This window comes from Fringilla coelebs (genome assembly GCF_963513975.1).
Source record: "Fringilla coelebs genome assembly, chromosome: 4".
Lineage (NCBI taxonomy): Eukaryota > Metazoa > Chordata > Aves > Passeriformes > Fringillidae > Fringilla > Fringilla coelebs.
Window position 1 is genome coordinate 8960342 of NC_140032.1, and position 24895 is coordinate 8985236.

General features: G+C 39.9%; 1 protein-coding gene across 1 annotated transcript in view; it reads right to left on the bottom strand.

Moving 5' to 3' along the window:
* Window positions 1–2184: 2184 nt before the first annotated feature.
* ZFYVE28 (zinc finger FYVE-type containing 28) overlaps window positions 2185–24895 on the bottom strand; it is a 146465-nt gene continuing 123754 nt past the window's right edge. Inside the window, exons 10-14 of the mRNA XM_084203833.1 lie at window positions 18606–18760; window positions 17950–18066; window positions 16326–16430; window positions 5327–5430; window positions 2185–4416 (exon numbers count right to left, since the gene is read on the bottom strand). Of these exons, the coding sequence (XP_084059959.1) occupies window positions 4285–4416; window positions 5327–5430; window positions 16326–16430; window positions 17950–18066; window positions 18606–18760 (613 nt within the window). The 3' untranslated portion in view covers window positions 2185–4284. The remainder of the gene's footprint in view (window positions 4417–5326; window positions 5431–16325; window positions 16431–17949; window positions 18067–18605; window positions 18761–24895) is intronic.

Consider the following 24895-nt stretch of genomic DNA (forward strand, 5'->3'; position numbering starts at 1 on the left):
AGCTGCTTTAACAAGTCTTCTCCTCTTCATCCTTCTGGTCTATTATTTTACCATTTTCTGGTTTAAGAGGAAAGGAAAAAAGAGCCAAATGCCAATATCTATAATTTACTAACAGCTATTAAAACCTGAGAATTAGGATCTATCCTTTCTCCACCACAAAGTAAAGGAATACTGCGGAACTTTAAACACCTTGGTACAAGACCCATGGCATCTCAGGCAGCCAGGAAGGACCTGTGTGGCAGGATGCTATTGCAGGTACAAGGACACCAAGTGGTTTGAAACAAGCCTGTGCCTGGGAATTTGAAGGGCAAGATCAGGAAACAATAAAGATGAAAGCTCTTTGAGTTGTCTTAATATTTCACTATGTGTAAGATATTCACGGAGGCCACAGAGTAAGTCTAGTTTATACACAGCAGAAACTGAAAGCTGAGTGATGGGGTGAGGTAAAGGGTGAAAGAGGAGAAGGAAAAAGAGCTAAATCCCCCCCAAAAGAAGTCAAAAGGATGCCTACAGAGATGATTTCTTCCAGACAAGCAACATAAAGCATAATTCAGTGAAATGGTGTCATTAGAAAATACAGTTCACGGTAAGCCCTTGACTGCAGTACAAACCTTGGTTCCAAATGAAAACATTTGAGCCATCACAGTCCCTCTGATGAAGCAGAAAGCAGGAGTCTCTATGCCTGCATGTGCAGGAACAGAGTGCTGCAGTCCTGGCACTGGCAGGGAGATGCTATCGGGTGTTGCCACGGAAACGGCGGTGCAGCCCCAGCAGCTTTGACTTTGCAGGAACTGAGAGTTCAGCGAGGCTCTGGGAGCTGGCTCCCCCAGCTCCAGGCAGGACTGTGATGGGGCTGTGTTTGAGGCTTTCCCACAGCCCACCTTTCCCATCTCCCCAGCCAACTAAAGGCACAACCACACACAGGCTGTTTCCCTCCTCCTTCCTTCTCAGCTCAGACAATGCGCACTAAGGTCACTCCTCACCCATCACTTCCATCCAGGTTCCCCTCTTACCAAGATGCTGTGTGACAGCTTTTCAGTCTGTTTGAATGTTCTGGACAGGGGTATTCCCTGGAAGCAGAGGTATTTTACTGAAGTTCCTTTCACTGGAGAGGAAGCCTTGATATCCACCTGCATTTACAAACCCAGAGAGAGCTGGAAACGCTGTACAATTTGTACAGACCCAGAAAGGATCACTCCAGAGTTTACTGTAATTACTTTTTTCCCCCTGGAAACAGGCTTGATTCAGAAGGGAGCTGCCATACAGGAGAGTCCAGCACCAGGTGAATTATTGCTGTCTTTGGCAATGTTGCTCTTACCTTAGTATCCTCTTCATGCCCATTGTGATATCCCCAACAGGAAAACTGCTGTGAAACATACTGTATTTTGGAGAAATCCCCTTTTTAATTAAAAAGTCCCTTTAGGATCAATTTCTACTGTCACTTATTCATACACCTGAAGGCAGCATTATTTGCCCATAAACATTATGCATGTTAATTCAGATACAATCTTACATTTGTGTGCAGGCTTCCCATCAAGTTTCCCCATTGTTGCACCACTGAAGCTGAGACCCCAGTGTAATGGAGCTGTAACATATTTTCTGTTCAGTGAAATGACATCCTAGAGCCATGCAGCATTAAGTCCTCTGGAAAAGAAAATTAATTCTCATGAACCCTTTAACAGCTGTATCTTGTACAGGGGGCAGAACAAAGCAGCACTGGGCATTTATATTTCCCAAGGATAACTGTGCACAGAGATCCAAGGAGCACTGTTTTCATTGCAGATTTGCATCCCCCACAGGAAAGATTATTCAGATGTGACACAGGCAGATCAAACATGCCTGATGACTGAAGTGGCCATTGACACAAGATATTTTGGGAAGGGAGATTTTCAGCTGGTGGCAAGAGATAGCACGAGGCAATGCTAAGTGACAGGCTGGTATTCCAGCTCTATTTACCACCCCTTCACTGTATGGGTGACTTCCATCTTAAAATTTAAACTAATTTCTTTCATGTTATTTGCAAAGTGAGAAAGAGTTAAGGCCAGTTTGTTTGACAGGATGGCAGCTGTCAATCCATGTAAACAGACCCCAAAATGAAAAAGCAATCCAGCACGTGGAAGTAGAAAGTCCTGACACTTTAATTATCTGAAGAGATTACAAGATGAAAGTCTTTCTTGAGGCAAATGTATATTATTATTGATATAGTCATTGTGCTTTTCAGTAAGAGAAATAGGAGTCTGTATTTACATAAGAAACTATAGTGTCTGAGATCTTTAAATATCATATTTATGGAAATGATTCTGAATTACAGCATTTACAAAATAAAAACAAGCTTAAATAAATATTCAGTGCATTAAATAAGATTTTTTTCCACAGAAGCAACTTTTTGTGCATATTTATTTCACAATTGAAGTTTGTTGCAATTTTTTAATCCTATAAAAGAAGCATTAAATTTCTTGTGTGTTTTTCTGTTTTTTTCTTCCTAAAAATAAAACTGCAATAATCATTGCAATGTGAAGCCTGAGATTTAAGCCTGAATAAGTATCATTGCTTGCACCACATTACCCATCTCCCACCAATCACCCAACCCCATGCCTTTCCAAACTCCGGTGAATGCAGACACTCCAACCCAAGGATTTCATGAGAAGGACTTCAGGGATGTAATAACAATAAAAAATATAAATAAGTGAGGATAACACATCAGAGCTGACATTGTCTACAAACAGCATCATAAGGCTTGTGCATTACACATCAACTAAGTGAAGCTGTTTCATCTGAATCAAAATGACAGTAGTGCCAAACTGCAGCACCCTTATATGGCTCATTAACACTGAACAGCAAACCACTGAGCAAAGGGAATGTCCCCAAAAAAATAAAATTAAAAAAAAAATTAACACTGGCCAGTTTTGCCTTATCATTTTGAGTGATGACCTTTCTCAGGCGTGATACCGCAAACAACTTCCTCACCCATTTTTGTATTTATCACTTTGAAACACAGTGTGTAACACCACAAGTCAGGAAAGGGGGCACAGCAAAGAGCTCTTGATCTCGTTTCCTCTGTAACCACAGCACACACTGCCTTGCTTTTCATGTGGCCAACTCAAAGCAGGTCCAAATGCCTTTGAAACCTCAGTGCTCAGGGACCTCTTACTGCAAATAGTTCATGCAAGATCGTAGCATGAATGCGTGTGAGTCTCATTTCTTTCCTCTCTGAGTGGAGATAATTATTCCCTGGTGTTTCAAATAAATACAAATGTCTTCTGAGTTGTTAGCATGAGTGAAGTACCAGTATGCACTATTTTACATGGTTACTCTGCCAAATGTGGACAACAAGTACCCCTCTCTGGCTGACCATTCTGTAAGACCTTTTAGATATCTCATTACATATTTGCCTTTTAAAAAAACCTCAGTATGGGAGAAATAATTTGTCTTGTCTACTAAATTTTGCTGCCAAACTGTCAAAAATATCTATTTTAATATTAATTCATTTATTTGGTAACCACTTCCTCTGAAGTTTAAGTTTTAAATGCTGACATAGAAACCAAACTTCTGTGTCAGACTTTTATTAACAAGATTTCACATAAATGATTCAGGTTATAAATTCTTCCAAAACTCCAAACTATGGAACTGGAAGTTGGAAAAATTTGGAGACAACTTGGAGTTATTGCTCTGCTCTGTAAATAAAAGGCAAGAGAAATATACTGGTTTAGGGCCTTCAGGGCTTCCTATGGGATTCACTGAAAATTTTGCCTTTGTAAATATTGAATACAGATCTGAAATGATTTGCTTTTATTAGTCCTAGCATAGGTAGCAAAAATCTAGACATGGGGAAGTTAAATGGCAGCAGGTGGGAGAGTGCTGATGCCCCCAGCCATGCTGGGATTCCAGTGGGCACAGGAGTGTCTGAGCTTTGGGACTGATCCACTGGGGATGGACTAATTAACTGGCTACTCTGTTGCTAGCATGTAAGATAAGCAGCAATGCCTGTTCAATTCTCTGAGCCCTATTTCCTTCCACACAGTGCATTTGTTCTGCATATGGCATCGTAACATTAATGTTATAAATTTATGGAAGACTGTCCTGTAGCCTTAGAGCTACAGACGCTTCGTAGTTCCCTTTAGCAGCTTAGTAAAATGCAATAAAAACTGTCTGTACAAAATTTATAATAATGGATGTCAAAGCCTACGTGCCCTCACTGGGTCCCTCTTTCAAGTTAATTCTTGGCTTAGGTCAAATATATCAGTCCATGTAAGACTCCAGAAGCCACACCAGTAGTTTAATATGTCAGATACCAGCTCTGTCACTATAGAAAGGAGTGACATGGAACATGTAACAGTGAGTGCAAACACGGACAGGCTTCATCTGGCCATAACGAGGTAATGGAGCAGAGTGGGAGGAACAGCGGGAACAGAAGATCTGAAAAACAAGAGGGGAAATTTCTCTTCAGTTCTTCTGAAGAACAGGATGGCACAAAATTGATTTCAAGGGAGGGGAGAGAAGATTGTATGAGCTAGCATCAGCACCATCCTCAGCACAGCAAGTGCAGAGCCCCAGCAGGCAATCCCTACCCAGTTTAACTGGCCAGGTTCAGTCCCTCTAGTGAGGGTGCCCAGCACTGACAGTAGCCAAGGCTGGCCTGTCCTCCTCTGCAGCTCACAGGGGAAGGCAGCTCCATCAGAGGTGCAAAGAAGCATCTCTCCCTTGGTTTTAAAGAAAGGCTAGGGGAATATTTGTGAATATCTCTGAATTTCATACTCCTGCAAGTCCAGTACACGGTTAAAGAAAGCAGCTTCTTCCTTTCTAACTTGTACCCCAGCCAGCAGGCAAAATGGGATTGCAGATTTCTGGCTTCCTGTGGTACATGACTGCTTTTTTCTCCCTCGCTCCCTCTTCCACCCCCACAAACTTGCAAAGCAGCAGCCCTACACACCAGAGTGATCCTCCAAAGGTTTGGGAAGAAAGCAAAGGGACACCCTGTCCCTGCAGCTGAGCTGTGAGTGCATCACCCCTGTCAGTGCAGGCTGCCCTGGCTCTTTAGAGCTTACAGCAATAGTCCAGAGTGACTCTGTTGGGGTGGGGAGTGTTCTAGGACCTCAACAGGGAATTCTGCCTCCAGCCTCATACAGCTTATTGCTGTATAACATTCAACCCCCTCCCCAACCCTTTGTAAGCTGTAAGAGCTGGCAGCCCAGGCACAGAGCAGCACCTGTGAATTGAGAACCCTGGCTGAGCGTGCACATTCTGCTGCACAGCCGGGTTCTGTGGTGCACATGAATTTGCTGCTGGCTTTGGTGGGAGTTCCTCAGAGCCCTGAGTGAGTCATTACCTTGCCACAGCTCCGACAGTGGTGCTTCCTGCGAATGACTGTGAAAGGAGCCTTGCATGCAGTGCAGTAGCTGCAGACTTCATCTGGAACCCAGTCGGGAGGATCTGTCAGAAACACAGCAACAAAAGGGAACATAAATCAAAGGGGAATAAAACCAAACATGTGATTACCAGATCCACAAGGAAGTAGGGAGAGTAAAATATAGCAGCAGCTGCTTGCATCTGCATTTCTCCAGGTGCTTTGCAAACAGTAGCTGAGTGAGTTCAGGATGCCCAGGAGGGCTCAACTCCCCACTTCTTTGCCAGGCACCCATCTTTGGACAGAGCAGATCAGGCATTAAAATGGCCCATGACAGCTTTGGACTCAAAATCTATCTTAGTCAAATGCAATTCCAGGGAAAAGGAGATAAGCAAAATAAAGCAAGAAGGCAAGAGATTATTAAAGCAGAACTGAATCACAAGTGTTTTTTTGTCAGTGCCACCACCATCAAAACAAGCTTAGAGCTGAGATCATTACCAGCCTCTTCAGCCTTCCCTCCAGATAGGCCAATTGCTTTTCTGCAATTAGGCAAGCAACTGTACAGGTAACAAACCCAAAGCCTGATTACCATCTGTTCAATTATTAGGACTCTTCCTGGAAGTCACCAGTAACTACAGCAAAACCACAAAATCAAGTGTACACAGCTTAGCAGAGAAAGAACTTGCCCATTACCACAGAGAGCATGTTTCAGTTGTTTGTCTTCTGTGAGCTCTCCAGCCTCCCATAAAAGACAAGCAGGGAAATGATTTGGTTTTGGCAAGGCAGAAGGCATTGGGCTCCCTTCTGTCGAGCTGTTTCTGCTCACGACAGGCTGACACGACCTCAAAGAGTCTGGAGTTACAAGTGTAGAAATGATGAAGCTGACTGCTTAATTAAGTTGGTAAAAATCTAATGAGTGCAAAGCAAGTTCTGTCCAGAAGGAATCCATGGACAAGGTGAACATGAACTACACATGAACTGATTTATCCAAGTTCCCTGAATGCAGCTCCTTTCTGAGTATTATTTACAATTTGCAAGCCATGCAATTGCTGATTTATAAACCTGGCAAGCAAGATCTCTGCCTCAAGGAGCATACCATCAAACAACAAAATATATGGTGCAGTTGATGCAGAGGTTAAGAGGACAATAGCTATAGGCAGAAAGATAATTAAATGAAAAATCCACTGTTTTGTTCCAACATAACTATGACCAGTTTTCATGTGTTTGTCACATTGCAACATTTGTCAAATTAGAAGTACAAAGGATATAGCATTCAATGTAAGAAACTGTTCAAAAAGCAGATTAGTAAAAACAAAGAGAACTTAAGATTTTGACTCAGCTTTTATAGGCTTCTCTAGACTACTTTAGAGGTTGAACTAGCTTAAGGAAGCTATCTTTCACCTAATGAGCACATCAGTCTGATAAAGGTTACACCCACAGGGCCAGTAACCAAACCCAGAAGTTGATGTGCAGAGAAATTACTGATGTGGTGGAAAAAAAGGAGATTGCACAGATGAGCCCTCATCTCATCCCTGAGAACAGTTCACCAGAAGTTCTGTGGGGACAGAAGGTTACAAATTCCTGGTTCAAAGGCAGAGTTTCCTTCAGCAGCAGGGAGATACAGGACTGCCAGCTTAAGTCAGGCATTAATAACAATGCAGGAAAGACATTTTTCTTTCCACTTTTTTTTCCTTTTCTGCAGTCTCCCTAGGCACTACATGTATCTTGCCCAGTGAAAATTACTCTAGTATCAGTTTATGACGTAGATTTTGAAAACTTTTGTCACTTTCTCTGATCTGAAACCATGGCAAGCCTGATGGAGAATCCCCATGCTCTCCATCCAGGAAGCCCCTTGGGTTATCACATATATCCAAAACAAAAAGCAAAAATATGAACCAATAACAACGTTCCTGTTTACAACTTGTCTCTACATGGATTATGTTTCCAGGGATTTAACCACCCAGTGATTCTCACTCATTTTGAACACAGCAAAATTTCAGAAGGTATTCAAGCTCTGTGCCACCAGGTCTCCCTCTGCAGGTCTGGTGGAAGCAGGCTTGGTAAGATGCTCAATTTGATACTGATGCTTTATAAACTGCATTGCAGGGTGGGCTACCAGGTTCAGATACTGATTTTAATATTCACATAACAGCCACAAGCACAGGCCCTTTCTGTCCCCCCTGCAGCATCCCAATGTGATGTGCCACTTCTGCAGCAGCTGCAGCCATCATCACTCCTCAGATCACAGGTAGGTCACACACATTATAAGCCAACACAAGCCCACCCCAAAGAACTCATCAACAGAAAGCAGCTTTCTTATCAGCTGCTTAATTTTTGGTTTGGGTTTCTCTGAGGGGCTTTTTTTTTTCTTGCTTTGTCTTTTGTGGGGGAAAGAGTTGGGTTTTTTCCCCCCCTGCCCTATATTTTTCTGTTGTTGCCCTTGAAGCGCAATGCTGAAAAAGTTATTTTTTAATTGACCTTGCATAGATTTGCCTCCATGCTAAACAAAAAGAATAACTGCAAAAAAACACCCCAAAACCCCAGCCCCCCCAAAAAACCAAAACCAGGCAAATAAACAAAAGACAAAAACAAAAACCACCCAGCAAATTTTGATAAATAATGACCTCAAACTAACAATAATCATATAAGCTGTAATTCACAGTTACAGAATCACTTGACTGACAGATGAATTAATCTGAAAACTTTGTTTTTGTAAATTCCTTTTCATAAAAAATAATTCACAACTCATTGGCAATGTACAGAAACAGTACAACCCTCTGCACAGAACACTCTGCCACAGCAGAGGGACTCTCTCTGCCTCCACACTGGTGTCACCTCAGCTGATTCACTAAGTGTCACTAGGGTGGCCAAAGGGCACATTTCCCCAGACAGTGACTCATCAGCAGGGGGGCACAGCCAGTCCCTGTTGCCTCAGGGGTTTTGTGCCCTCCCAACCACTCCACCAAGATCTGCTGCACTGCAGCACACCCCCAAATAGTAACACTTGGTTATGTAACAGCTTTTAACATTCAAAATGCTGTACAAATGTAATTGCTTTAATCCTCATCACCCAGCTACAGTCAGTGTGTGGGGAGAAATCAGGAGAAGGATGTCTTGCACAAAATCAAAGCGGTGCAGCACTGAAGTGACATTTGAAATAGGGAACTTTGGGCCCTACCCCAAAGCCTTTCCTTCCAGCTGACTGAAAATGGCCTTACACTGCCTACAAAGGCAGAGTTGTGACACTTTGCACTTAGAAATCAAATGCAGTGCTGGAGTGGAGCTGCAGTGCTCACCCTGGCAGGAAGGATCAAGTCCTGATGGCTGCGTTTCTCCGAGCCCACAGAAGCCACCCCTTGGTTCCCTTCCCCAGCCTCATCTCACTCAACCCTGGGAGCAGCCCCTGAGTTACACACATCAACGATTGAGTCACTGGGCTTTTTATAGAACAGGCTATTGAAATACTCTCTGAAGAGCCCTCTCCTGAGGGGAAAAGCTTCCATGTGAGGAGCAGAGAGTGCGTTACAGGAATTAAACCCCGAGCACGAGCCTGAAGCTGTGCTGGGAGCAGGGCAGCAGCACTGCACCCACAGGCTTTTCATGTTACACTCCTTCTCCAGGCTATGCTGCTCCATTAACTCTGCATGCTGCAGCAAATAGCAACATCCAGTCTCTAAAGCATTATCTGCCTGTGCTTCAGGGATTTGGAGAAGGAAGGGAGGGAAAACCTTGTTCCTGGGCTAATTGGCCCAGTGCTTTATCATGCAATGAGAGTTTGGAGAAGTCTGCTGGGAAATGGATGAAGTCCACAGCACAAACATCAAAGAGGAGGAGGAAGGGAAGGAAGGGATTAATGAGACAGTCTACAGATATAAATTTTAGAAGAAAACATTAAAAACATGCACAGAAAAAGAGGCAGAGAAATGAAGAGAAACAAGTATTTAAATGAATAAGAAACAAGTTTAGAGAAAGGAAAAAGCACAAGATAAAATTAGTGTTATGACTGAAAAAGGCTCTTAACTATTCAAACAACTTGCATGACAATTTCTCATAAATCATGAAATTTTACAGTCTTTTTATTTATTCTGTAGCTTTAGCATTCACCTTTACATGTGCATGCTACCTCATTAGGTAAAAACAGTTTCTGCTCCTCAAGTTAAAAGTAAGATAAATCCAAGATGCTGGAGCTTTAAGAAAATCATAATCATGGACAAAAAAATCACAGCCACTGTAAACTATCAAAAAGAATACATTAATTTGGCATTAAATATGTGCATTAGACCTAATGCAGTCCCATCTACTCTTAGAAAACCAAGATGATCATCTCTCTGTCTCAGAACACAAGAGGAGAGAATATGGACCCAGGTCTATCAGCTGTGATGACTAAAACATTAGCCCAGAAAGCTGAACTGTTTTCTGTGGTGCTGAGACACAAGGGACCAACAACAGAGAAACAACCCCAGAAGTTGTTGGAGCTTGCAGAAGACCTAGGCCAGCAAATCTGTACTCTGGTAGGAAACCAGTCAGAAGCAAGACACCACAAGTCCCTGCTGAAGAGCAGGTGCTAAACCCTAAACTTGTGATGTTTGTGTTACAGCCAGACAATTCAGAGAAAAGACCCCTTGCTGCATCTTTTATTTGTATCAATTATTCCTAATGCAGAACTCCAACTGAAAGTTCCTCCTGCTGGAGCTCTCTGACCAAAGCAGGATTGTAAATTCTCACAGTTTTAAGCACAGAAAGTTGAATAACAAGTTGACTTGACTTTACCTCCTCACTTCAACTGCCACAGTAAAATGAACCTTTTTTGTCCCTCATCACACCTGATTTTCCACATGTTATTCTGGGCAATCTCTGACTTTGATGTAAGATTTCTAACAGGCAATTGTACCAAAGTAATTTTTGTCCTTGCTCAGAAGATTCAGTGCTGATTACGGCCAGCTTGACATTTTTCAAAAAATAAATTTTTATGCTTAATATAATTTGGTGACAATTTTGGGGCTAAGGGAGAAAAGAGGTACAGACTTCTTAGTTTCAATAGCTTTCTTAGGATGGAATTTCTGTGCAAATCTAGAAAGCTTTTACCAAGACAGAGCTTTGCAAATTTGGGCTCAAGCCTCTTTCTGATTCAACATCACCTTGAATGATGTCCTGTGTTCATTCTGTCCAGGTACATGACCAACAACTTATTCTTTGGGCAAAATAATTATTTATACAAAATGTAGCAACTCTCACAGAAAACACTGGTTTCCATTGAGATATGGGTCAAATCTTTACTTTAAATCAGATGGAGCAGAGACTTGAGTCTTCCATATAACCATTAGTAGGAATATTCTCTGTAAGACTTACCAATCATTATAAAATAGAAAAAAGTTGATAATGTAGATCTACAGAAAACATACCAGAACACTCAAAACATGTATTTATTAGACAAAAAGTTTAAAACCTAATCAAAATCCCAGTTATGATGTTACAGAGTTGAATAAGCCTGTTCTTTACAGTGTTTAGGGGATGTTTTCCCATAAGTGCTGCATGGAATTCTCAACAAGTTCCACATAGTGCCAACAAAGAGGGATAGTCTTTGAGAAGGGAAAAGGCTCTGAGCAAGTTCTTAAAACCTAAGTCAGATTGAATTATTGCACTAAACCTAAAACCTGTAAGAATCCTGTAATTCTACATGCATGATTAAATATGTTCAGTTGATTATAAAACATTGCCTCCATATGGAAATTTGACTCCTCTCTCACACAGAGTAAACAGAGCTGCTGAAAAGGGATAAAGTGAAAAGTTATGTGGACAGAACAGGTTTGGCCACTGAAGTGTGCAACAGTTTAACTTCTTTCATTTACAAGGTGTTGCTGGTCATCACCATAAATAACAGAGTAACCACAGCACAAAGGGGACCAAAGAAAAACTGAAGCATTCACCTGGGGCTGACAGCTATCTCTAGAGCCATGGTGATTAGATTCTGCACACACAGGAGCATGGGTGGGTTTTTCTGGCCCATAATGCAACAAGAGTCTGAGCCTGGGACTGTGAACTTCTGAGTCGTGCTTGTGCTGCTGGTTAGAGAGCAGTGACCAAACAGGAGTGGGTGGGATGGCAAGGGATCAGGGGGAAATAGTGAGTGCTGTGAAGCAGACAGATGCTAACACTACTTGGCACAAACAGGTATTTGTACTGGCAGCCACAGCCATCCATTATGTCTGCAGTTTTTAGTAGCAAGCAAGGCAGTTCTGTACAGATGCTAGAGGGATAAGGAGTGAAAATGCAGGGATGGCTGCAGAGACAGCTGAGATGCTACAGCAAATATTTTCATGAAGTACCAACAGCTTCATAATGCTTGCTGCTTTCCTTGAGAAAAACCTCCAGATTTCTAGATATCTCATGCTAGGACAAGAAGTATAACTCACTTTCTTAGCCTGCCTTTAACTTCATTAAATGGATAATTTAAAATATTCACATTTCCCTCAGTTGTAACAGATCAGTCCTCCTGAGTAATAAGTTATCCCAAAATACATGTACAGTAAAACTCATATTTGCCCACCTTTAGTATTAAAATCACCAAACTCACAAGGATAAATGTAACGTTCCCAAATATGGTGAGCAGGGTCACACTTATGCTTTATCCCATTAACAAACTGATAAATGAAAACATAAAAAGGCAATAATTTCGAAGTCAAAAAAGTTACGAAGTTCCTCTGTGTGTGCACACCTATGTAAACACAAGACAATCTGCTAGCAAACACAAAGCAAGTTTTCTGTTAGGGCTAGAAATATGATGCCAGATGCATAAATGGCAGAAGGACACCAAACTTCTTCCCCAGTGTTTGCTGTTTCTAGAGCTGTACTGGATATTAAGAATGACACAGCTCTATCCTGATCAGGGATGCACTGACACTGGGTTAAATAAAAGCAATTTTCTCACATTTTCAAACACAGAGGTTTCCTTTACATTGTGTGTGACCTGTGCTGCCCATTCTCAGTCAGCTCTCATCCAGCTGTGGTTTGTCCAAGCTGGAGCTCAGGAACTTCCCAGCAAGGCTCCTCCTGTGCTGGTTTGTAGCTCACCAGGGCACAGGGAGAAAGGCAATCCCATGCAAGTTCCAGCACACAGGCCCCGTCTGCTGTTACTGCAGTTCAGAGCAAGCACCACTGGCAGGCAAGAGCCCAAGCTTTTTGCCCATTTGTAGCCAGCCACTACAATTTGCTTTGAGTTTATACATAGAATTTTGTAACCTACTGGCCATCACTTCCCTCATACAACCAGGACAAGAAATTTTACAATATTTAAAAAATACTTATTGAATATTGCATAAATTAATATTCTACCATAGGAAAATAAAATTGTTTTACCCTCTCTCCCTCTAAATATAAATAATTTTTTAATACTCCATGAAGTATAACTGTATACACTTCCTTGACAAAAATCTTAGAGCATTAGGACAACAAAGATTAACATACAGACCATAGGCTCCTGCTTGTTTTGGAATGCCAATTAATCTGTAGTTTATTGTATTTCAACCTTCAGAAGGTCACAGGATTTAACTCTTAAACCCTTGCCAATGTCAGTTGGCTCATAATAAACATTCATATTTGTTTTATGACCTAGACCAGCTGGTGGGTTTTATATACAATAAGAATGAGAAATCTGACAAAACAAGTGATTCATCTTCATAATGTGAGTAGAGGCTAAAACCTTCAGCACAATCTTAAGGCCATTTATTTGTTCAGGTTGCTGAGCTTGCTTTCCATTTTTGGGTTTTTTTTAAATACCATTGATTGAATACAATCTAAAGCATTTGCTACATTCAGTTAGAGGGATTTATTGGATAATAGGGAAGAGCTTTCCTGGCAGGTAGCTGGCAGGACCTTCTCAATTTGATACATACTCTGCCTCAATGGCAGAAGGGAAGAGCTATGATGTGCTCCTTTGCTTTCAATTGTTTTCACTTTCAGTTGAAATAATTGAGTGACCTGAGGTATAGAATTGATGTGCAAAACAGGAATTAATTAACTTTGATGCAATGCCCTCAGTCTTTGCTTGAATCCCTTTACAGTGATAACTGTGGTGTAACTCCTGTTGATGTGGCCCAGATTTGGCCAGAAGGACAAACCCACCAAACTCCCTGCAAGCAATAGGGAACAATGTTCAAGCAGCAAAAGTTGCCTTATCCACCAGACATCTTCCACCTGCACCCAAACATCACCCAAAGTCAGGGGCTGTTCCTCCCACAGGGGCCAGCAAAAACAAGACACATAGGGAGGTGTTGTAAGAGGGAAAAGGCACATGGCTGCTGAGGTTAAAATCTTGGGGGAAGTTTATGCCCCATGCTGGATGCCTTAGGGATGGCAAAACCATGTATCCCATTAGCTGTCCCTGCACACCTCAGCAGAAAAAGTCTGTACAGCATTGCCAGCAATGTCAACTTGTGACCTGAAGGGACAGGGATTTAGCATGTATTGGAGGTGAGGGGTGTTCCTAAAGTTCCCATAAATTCAGCAAATTGTTCCCCTTCAGATGCCCTTATTAGTAGACTTTCTGTGCTTCTTGTGTTTGGAAGGTGAAGCTCATCTCCGTACTCCTCAACATCCTGTGTCTCTTTGGGATACATAAAACTCCTGCCCACCGGGCCTGGAGCCAAGTTACAGCAGAGTATACTCTTCAGTTTACACAGTCAGAAAAGCTGCACTGGTTTGTAGATATTTACAGCATAACCATGAGTAGATATTTACAGTATAACCACTTACACATAAGCCAAGGGAGGCTCCCAGAGAAAGCCTGCAAGGAGACTGGTGCAGACGGGCCAAGCCTCCCAGTGAGCCTGTGTGAGCCCCAAAAGCAGAGTACCTGCAGGAGCACCTGCTCACTGGCTTGGTTTAGAGGATATGTTAGCATGGGACACCATTGGCCAAGGCAGCACAGCTCATCCTGGCATCCACATCTATTTATTCAAAAGGGACTTGCTTATCCCACCAAGACCTGCTTTCTGCCATGCAGGCACACACACAACATCTGCTATTCTGGAATAAAGGTGCAGGCAGGGGGTTGTTTTTGTTGAAGTAATCTCATATGCTATAAATACTACAGATCTGGTTTTACCATCTGCTTAGGGCAGGGACACAACTGATTCACACTGCCTGAGTGCTGCTTTGGAACCTCCAAAGATTCCCCTTTACTGTGTTGGCCATAACATCACCTAAGTACTCAGACCATGCTCCTCTTATTTCAGTAATAACATCCCAACTCACTTCTCCAAACATGAACCATTCCCCATGCCAATAGCAGCTGCCATGAAAGGCTGAAGAACCTTAAAAGCTGAGCAACATGCCAGGGAAGAGAAATGATTTTGCTGTGACACAATGCCCATCCACTGTGAGAGGGTCATGCAGCATCCTGCAGTTCAGAATAACTGGCTTTCAAGTTCTGTAAGGCAAATTCACCGACAGCATCAGCATCGATCCAAAACAAAAGACAAAGAATTGAAATGGTAGAGAAGGAATAATCTTGCACTCTTTTGCAATACAGCCTATACATGGTAAGGATTTTGCTTAAAGATTTGTTCCTTCCTGCACCTTCTGTGACATTCTGAATTACAGCACAATAGAAAAATCAATTAAAATGACTACTGAATAGTTCTTTATCTGCCTCCAAATCATCTTCCTCCAGAAGAGATAATATTTCTACAGTGCATTATACATGAATTAGCCCTGCTGTTCTAAATAGATTAGATCCTTTAGCCTGCAGCTTCAGAAGAAGGGTAAGCAAGCAAACCATGGGTTTTATATAAGTTATAAATATGCATATTCCTCTAAAACCTAATCTTTAAGAGTTCTTTTCTTCTCTCTGTGATTTCTGATCTTTATTACAAATGACATGAACCAGTATTTCTTTTCTCTTGGTCACCACCCTCCACATACAAGCAGAGGCACACGCTGCTTTATCACCCAGCTCTGTCATCCTGCATTCCTAACCTCTCACTGGAAGGACTGTAGTGTACATGGACAAATATATAAAAATAAATCAAAGTTTTAAAGCACAAGGAAATTACTGCACACTTGAGTTTCTGGGAAGCTCAGAGACAGTTTCATAGCTGATGGTTGTCTTGTACTTCTCACTTGACCACAGACATATTATGGCTCTGGTAATTGGGCTCCTGGCGTGCTGAAACCACCACTTAGCCCTGAAGATCAAAGCTGATTGCTTTCTTGTTTGCTCCATCTCATATATCTCTTTTCTTATTCTTTGACTGCAAGTGCTCTGATATCTTTTAATCCATTTTTTATACTGAGTTTGCCAGAATAGGACTTGAGCCCATAACTTACTCTGAAGAAGCTCAGATTAATAAAAGAGAAACAACTTGTGAGCTTTCAGAATACTTGAACCTCAACCAAAACTCTGAAACTTATGTGCATTTTTCATTCTTACCATGTACTCAGTGAGATTTGAGCAATCTCAGCAGACTCAACTAAAACTATCATTTTCTTTGAAATAATATGGTGAAGAATGTGAAAATATTAGCCAAAACACCTTGATCAAAGACAAAAGTAAAGAAAATATGAAAGGTACTTCTACCTTGGGATAAAGCAGCACATCCACATGCAGCAAATGATACAAAAACCCTCTCAAGATTTGGCTGAGAAAACCTTACTGAGGGCTTTGCATCTCAAACAGCCCTCAGAAACTCATCAGATGTAACATCATACCCTGTATTAAAGCCTTTACTATATACACTTTCTGCACTGATACAGAGCAACTCATACTGAATATGACCATTTGTGCATTAGACTTTCACGAGGCTGTTAGAAAAAACCTGAAAGAAATACGCTCAGTTTACCTTCTGCCTTTGTCTCTAAACCAGCATGACAACATCTTAGACTCACCTTCCAGAGCCAAACATTAAAAGACTTTACATTTTAATGATCACTTTTTTAATACATCAGTGTTGTCTCATTTTAATTCTTAGAAAAAAGAAAATACCTTCAAAGTCCCCATCTCTGGCTTTTGCTGCAAGTTCTGAGGATGATATACTTTCTTGACATAAAGCACAGTCTTCCAGTGCTGCGTTCCTTAAACCATGATTAACTGTAAAACAATTCAAAAAATACTCATATTTTCCCAATTTTCACTTAAAAGATTCATGTTAGACCTTCTGGGATTAGACCACAGTAGCACCTTCTTAGACTTCTTGCATTTTCTCTACCCTGACACAAACAAGTCTCCTATTCTGCTTTGGGATGACAAGAGAAATGAAAGAGGCTGTTATTACAGGACATGCAGTCTTCTTCCTTCTGCTAGTTTCGCTGCATTACATTTCATTTCCCAATTCTTAACTTGGATCCTTTAACACAAGTAGATTTTGAGAACAATGAGAGCTTCCCAAGGTGAATCCCACACATCAAATCACACATATCAAAGAGAAACTTCACCCCAAAACTCCCATTTTTTGCTCATTTTGTTTATGCTTACTTTTGTCAATACCATCTTTTATAATACAAGAGTTCATCCATTAGAAATTACATCCATCCAAGTACTATTGATTAAAATATATTTCTCAGTGATAGTTCTTTACAGCTCCAGTTTCTTTATTACTATTTGAAGGTTCATGAGCTCTTGTGCTCTATTTCTAGCAATTCTGTCTAACCCCATTTATGTATTTTTTTTTTAAACAATAAAAAAAGCCAGTCTATTTTCACATCATGACAGGCTGTTGTGGAAGTTTCAACCAAAAGTAACAGAAGACTGATGCATGCTGTGCATTTTCCCACTGCAGAATTGGGACTGGTATGGAGGTTTTTTCTGCTGACTTGATCCAACTATTTAACCAAGTATTTCACATAAAAAGCTCAATGCTTTTAAATGAAATAGGGAGAAAGAAAAAATTTTCAATCTGGAGGAAAGGAAGGAGGAAAATAAAAAGAGCTCTGGTCACTCTCAGATGCTGGTTGTTCTAATGATAATAAATGACAAAGGTAATTGCAGCCTTGCTGGGATGACACTGTTATTTCTTAGATAAGTTAGCAGACTTGCCACTTAGAAAAGAAATAATAAAAATGTTCACAGAGGGAAAAATATCTTTTGTTGGTTCATGATCTAGTTCTGGTTCCATTACTTTAATTATCTAGAAGTGGAATGTGGTATTTTTCTATTTTGAAGCCAAATTCTTCAATTTGTTCAAGAGAGGACAGATTTCAGCATCTTGCAGAGCATCCCCATCTTAGAGACTGTTCTTGGTAACTTAAAATGTACCCGCTGTGAAACAAATCTGGGGCCAAACCCTGCATAAATCATAAACTATGATTTATAAGGGCTACAAACACTGTGCTGTTGTTAAAAAAAGGAATTTGGAAACAGCAGATGAACTCTCTGAAGACTTTAACTCTTTAGTATTTGCCTTACGACAAACTCCTGGCTCCTAAACAGGATTTCATCCTGTTTACAGTCTGTTTCCATGACTCCTTCTAAACTTAGGTGAAATCACTGTACAGTGAATCCTGCCAAAAAGATAACAATATGTTAGGGGAATTTGTGTCAAATAGTTTATGGATTCCCACTGGGCTACCAGCAGAAATTCATTATAGAAAATAAATGTTTAGATCTTTACCTTTCTTCTGCTTTTCCTTGTCTTCTGTTTCAGGTTTGGTTGCCATAACTTCAAACAAGGTCTTTAAGATACTTCTCAGATCACTAGCATAGTTTGTCTGCAACTGGTCAGCAACACCTTAGAGTTTGAGAAAATGGGTAAATCAATTCTAGACTGTTATACCATCCTTTAAAAAAGCATTTTAATCTGCCTGTTAGCACCAGTAATGGCTTCACTTACTTTTAAGGGGATCACTTGCTCACATTAGGAATAAAAATGGAACACATGATTTAGCTAATTCTCCTTAACGGCCAAGTTACATTCTGGTTTTCATGCCACCTGCAAGCCAATACATATATTCCATATCCTTTGGCAGGAAATACTGAGAGATTATTTTTGCATGAAAACAGAACTGCTAAGTCAAATTTCATTCCTTGAACACAATAGGGCATCAGGGAAAAATCAAACCTGATACAAGTCCAAATTCTTCAACACTAAGGTCTAAGATGTCAGCATCTCTGATTCTGTAAGTTCCAAACAGGTAACAGATCCTTCTAAACCAGAGTTTTCCTGAAACTTCATCTCAAGTCCTTTTTACCACAAATTGATGTGCAAAACCCCCCCCAAAAAATCCAAAAACCCCCTAAAAATAGTTTCTAATTCAATGATTCTCATACCTGAGATACAGACAAAAAGGCGGTGAATAAGATCATTACTGCCATGAAATCTAGATCTGATCTTCTCTCGTGTGGCAATTTTGGCAGCCTGCAAAGCCAGCTGGATTTCTTCCTGATCAATGTCATCAGATGAACAAGAACTTGTCATTAAACTGCTGTCAGAGAAAAAAATAATGTAAAGGAAAGTAATGTAAATCTTCACTCAGTTGTTCAGGATGTTCAGCAAATCCTAAAGGATTTATGACTCAGGCAAGACTCTATGGTAGCAGAATTAATTGCTGTAAATTCTTGTTGAAGTTAATCAGCACGCAACCAATCACCAGCACGTTTGATTTTCACTCTGTGACAGCTGCAAAAAAACTTGAAGCAGAAAATCACTTGTCTGTATTTTACTGCATTCTTCCTTAGCTGTTACAAAGTGCTGTGCCATTTTTCACATTAACTTCTTCTAAAAGCTCAATTCTGAGACCATAACTCCACCAAAAATCCTGAAGGGGAATATCAACCTAAAAATGTGAAGGTCAGTTCTGAAGTCAACTTAGAAATTTATGAACATGGAAATTATCTGAAAAAAAGAAAGAAATTCTGAATTATGTTACCTTAATATAGCAAGAACAGAATCTAAATATAACTTCACCAAAAAAAATGGAAAGAGCACCAATAAAATATGATTTACACAGTAGAGGTAGGTTAATTCCCTTATAAATGTAACATTAGAAATAGCTGAAATGTCAAACTATTGTGAAGAATGGCTCATCAACTCTGAAGAGATTTAAATGTGCCACCAAATGTCTACTCAAACTTTTAATTTTTTGTTAAAAACCAGATGCCAGACATTCCCACACTCTCACCACCACCACCACCACCCCTACCACATTTCTCTCACAGAAAAGCTTGAAACAACCTGAGACAGCAAGGAAGACTTGGAGAGAATCTTCAAATATCAGGAATTACCTTAAATATTTGTAAATCAAGGTGTTTAAAACAGGGAAAAGCAGCATTTTGCCCCTATAAACTCTTAAATGGGACTAGAGCAGAGGATGTAACTACACTGAAGTCCTAAGGATTCACTGTGCTGACCAGAGGAGACAGGAGCCTTCTCACTTGACTACATTCAAGTCAGAGGGAACACAAACCATTTTTCTCCACACACTGGAAAGAAATTAATATTGCCAATTATTACAAAAAACTAGACTATTTTACTTAAAATCACATTTTTGCTGTCCAAAATTCCAACACTCTTTACAGACAACTACCATGTTAAAAGATGAGTTACTAACTGCATGCATAAGTAGCATGTATAACAAAAAAGTAATTTCTAACACATTTTGAGTTCAATCTGCTTTTACCAGGTGCAGAAACATTCACCATCTTGCAGATCCTGTCCTTATGGCAGTATGCATGAATAGTTATTCTGGGAGAGGATACATAGGTAGCATTGTTATTTATAACAAGATTTTATAGGATATAGTTTTCAAATTCTACCTGTAGGCTCCACAGGTAATCCTTTGAAATATAAAAGAGAAATAATTATGCCACTCCATTTTAAAAGCCCTAGCAAAAAGAGACTGAAAATAAATAAGTACTGGAGATATCAATGGCAGATGTGTAGCATGAGTACCTTAACTGGCCCCCCATTCCTCCAAACACAGAGTAAAGATTAGGCTTGCAGGAGACTCATTTTATTCATGTCATCTGTTGCTACTAACAAAAGAAAATTCCTGTAAGGAGATGTTATTTCTGTGTTTACAGTTCCAGCAGCACCATGACTGACTGGGCTTATCAAAGACACTGAGAATGAAGTGAGAATTTTCTTTCAATTTTCCTTTGCCTTTCTGTAGGGGATATAGCAGATATTAGAACAGCAAAGAAAGGCCTGTGTTTAGGACAATGAAAAGGTCATGTACAAATGTGGCTTACAAAAGAATAAACTGAAAGGCAGCAAGAGCCAGGAAGAGATTCCTGGCTGACAAGGGTGTGCAGTCAGAGGATGCCTGTTCACACAAACCCCCTCACACACAGATAAAGGGCTCTGCCTTGCAACATGGCCAAACAGGCTCTAGTTTTTGTTTTACATAAGAACTTTCTTAGTGATACACACATATGCACCATAAATTGCTCTGCAAAGCAAGCATGGACCTCCTGACAAAGCCAGATGCAGTCTGTGTAATTATTATTTTAGAAGAAGTTAATGTGAATAACCCTAATACAAAGATCTCTTCAAAACTCCCAAAACACAGAAACTTCAGTGAGGGGGAAAAACAGGGCCACTGAATCAAGGATGACTTTTCCCTCCAAATCACAGCTGAAGAAATATTTCAAAGAAGGTGTTAAGTGGGCACAGAGCTGTGAAGAGTGCTTTTCAAGAATATAAGCTATTTGGTCCTTTGCTGTTTTGCAGAAAGGAAGAAAGGCTGATTCTACAATTCTGATCAATTTTAATAATAATGTTTGCCTTTCTGAGCCTCCTCCAGCTGGGAGGAATGCAGTTTTACCTACTTCATTCAGGAATGTGGTTTGACCTACTTCCACTGCATACTTTTCTGTTAGATTTTGTGGTCTGTCATTAAGACTGGTCATGTCACCACAAGAGTGGCTGGGACTCTTTTTTCCCTCAAAATCCCCAGCAGGGAACACATGTGAATTGCTCCAGCACTGTGGATGGAAGGTCAGCATGTCTGCACACTCACATTGATGACACACTTTCATTTGCACACTCCCATGACAACCACAGTATCCACAGACAGGAGGTTCAGAAAAGAGGATATTTTGTTCTTGGGATTGCTTGTGCTACTACAAAGCAAAAAAATGAATACTCCAGAAAAATTTAAAACTGGACCTAGGAATTGCTACAGAGTCAGAAACAATTACTCCATCCTTACCAACACAACCAAGTCCAACTAAGACAAAAATGACTCTCAAAGAACATCTAATAACCATCAGTTCTTTACTTTAAAGTCTATCTAACTGTTAAAGAATGTAGCCAAAAATACAACATTGTAGAGACAGTAAGAAATACTGCAAGAACAGAAACACTGCAATTGTTTCAGATAAACAGCAAAAGAGCCAGCTATTTTTAAATATTAGAGTATCCCAAACAGCAATGACTACAACCATGCAAATAGATTCTCATGATTTTATAAATTGATATTATAGAAAACAAACCTGAAATATGATCTACTGGATGCAGCTTTTTTTTTCTTTCTATAAAGAATATCTTTCCTTCTTGGCTTATCTAACATGGATAATTTGGATCAACATTTTCAGCCAATACCAGATGTTTAGGAAGCATTTCATTAGTGTCAGACTACACTTGGATCGAGAATATTTCACAGCCAGCACCTACAGAATCATGTCTCATTGCACAATACAAACAGCCATACTACTGCTAGAGACAAGTCCTCATTTTCTCAACTATTTGTGTTGACAGGAACCCTGAATAACCCAGTGAATTAAGTTACAAAGAGGTAACATCAAAATAAACATGGAACTCTCCTTGTGAAACATTTATCATATACACAATGCTTATCAGGCATTAATTTTTCAGACTGTAAAAACATTGCAAAGCTAACACATCTGAAGGTGAATATTGAGAAATAAGATGTTATGTTAAAGGTTGATTCCAAACAATAAATCTGCTTTTACCTTATAAAGGGACAGATACCTTGAGGCAGATAAAATGAATTAGCTTTTTGTTTAACTTGGCTGCAGCCACCCATTTTAAAATTACACTTCATTTCTTAGATGAGAAGAGTCTGACAACTCTTCCAATACTGTCAAGGTGTATCTCTACACCTTGCCTGGTCTCAAGGCTTTACTGTGAAATTTAGCCAAATATGTACAAGCAAACAAAAGCCAGTAATGTAATTGTACACAATAAAATCTTTCACCAAGATGCAATCTGCTTGCTAACTTTTGTGTTTCAAAGGACACTTCTGAGCCAGTTTAAATAGCAGTACTCATCCATAATGGAAAACAGGACTGTGGAACAAGAAGGTTATGACAGACATTTTCAGAAGTGGACAGACATTTCAGGTAACCATCTGTGATACTGTAGGCTTTGGGCTGTGCTTGTTGGTCACTGACATTCATCCAAAACCAGTGAAAAGCAGCAAAGTCTAAAACCAAACAACCAAAGTCAACCAATTCAACGTGGGTCCAAATTTAAATATTATACATTTGTGCTCAAAACTTAGCAACAGCTGTAGAAATCTGTGTCCACTCACAGATGTCTCCTTTCAAATTTGTCTGGAAATGTTTGGTTCTTGTAAACCCGAAATCTGCTCTGCATGAATGCAGAATGTATGAGATCCTCTGAAAGAATTTCTCATTATTCACACACCAACCCCCAGAGTATCTTAAAAATGCATTAAATATACAGCAGTGACAGACAAACATAATTTAAAAGCTCTTTGCTTCAAATACAATGAATACAAAAATTCAACTGAACTTTCATGTTTTCAAATTAATCACAAAAAAACTTTTAAAAATACATGGCTTGGTTTTGTTTCTTTATCTTTTGAAATCTTAAATCAAAAGCAATAGTGGGTCACTTCTTGCAAAGGAAAAAGCCCAACAGAGCCATTGTACTCTTTATCACAGAATTAGAGAATGGTTAGGGCTGGAAGAGAGCTTGAAAATTATCCAGCTCCAACATAAAGATGTGGTGCAATTATGTCACCAAATTGAAAAGGAAATTAAGACCACCTTTTAAGTGTCTGATTTCAGGCAAGGTCTTGAATGACAACTGATTTCCAGGAAAAGATCTCAGAAGATTGTCAGTGGTGCCTGTAAACAGAGACAGCTCAAGTTTCAGCCACACAAACTCATCCCAACCAAGTCAAAGAAGAAAACTCTATAACAATACGACAAATGTTTACTAGAAAAGTGTTAATAGATAATTCAGTGACTAACCTCACCATTTATGTTATCCAAATACCTGTGACATCAGGGATTCCCATTCACTTTCTCTGAGAATCTCCAGCAAACTACACAAGCAGGGGCAGAAGCAGAATGTAATTCTCTGCAACAAAACAGGTAAAACCTTCCTGCTGTAATGGGAATTTATAGCTCTGTGAATTCAAAATCCATGCAAGAATTCAATTCATTAATTGGTACCATTCTGATGCAGAGGTTCACCCAGAGATACATTTTAAGACCAAGGTGCTCTCTAGGAAAGTGATGTACAGTAGCAGGTGAGACCCTTGACAGTAGAGAAATGTGAAAACTTTCCAAGAAGTTTTCTGGGATTTCACACATTCCTCATGTTCTACACAGAAGGACATTACAGTCATAAACCTTGTTGGAAGTTTCTACAAAAGGTCACTAGCCCAATTCTTAAATATAAATTAGTGTTCATTTAAAAATTGATCAGAGACTGTCTACAAATTATAAAGCAGTGCAATTCTTTGGACTTAAATGATATCAACTCATTTGCACTAGTTGGCCTTAACAAATCTCTCATGTCCATTATTTAACACCACAGGTACTGAATAACTAAAGATATATACATGTGTAAGTGTGTCATGTATGTGAATTTCCTCCTATACATTTAGAATATTCTAGTTCTTAGAATATTTCTCAAAACACATTACCATGGGCTCCCCAAATTTCACTGTTTGCTCATACAGAGTTTGGCATAATGGCCACTTATGCTCTGTGTACAATATCAATAACATACATTTTTTATCCAATCCACAATATTTAAGATTCTCTCCCATTTGAATATCTTCATCCTTATGGTAAATGAAAAAAACCCAAACCAAAATGTTTGCAGGCAAGTGTATGTTACTGATTGCACACAATTTCTAAAACAACTTCAGCAAGTTGGTACATTGCTCCCACTGATATTTGTGTAGGCTGTAACTGGAAATCTCACCACTAACCTGTCAGCCAAGCTATTTACTCTTACTCCAGAAGGCTGTAGTCAACTCTGGGTTGCAGTTTGCTAAAAAGAACAAACAGCAACTCCAAAGGCCATGTAAAGGTTCAAACACAATAGTTCAGGAAAGACAAAGGTTGCATCCATGAGAGACGACAAGAGGAAAATTACAGGGGTTTAGGTAATGGATATGTAATTCCCATATCAGCAAGAAAAAACCCCAACCTACTTCTCATCCTGCTTTTTGCAGTACCTCTAGTGTTTCTTTTTGGATACTCTCAGCAGACACACTATAAACAGTAGGCTAAAACCTGTTGGTTTCTAACATGTGCTAGTTTTGATACGGTTGGAAGAGAAACTGTGAGAATCATGGCTTCCTACAAATATTTTAAGTTAGCTGGATGGCTAC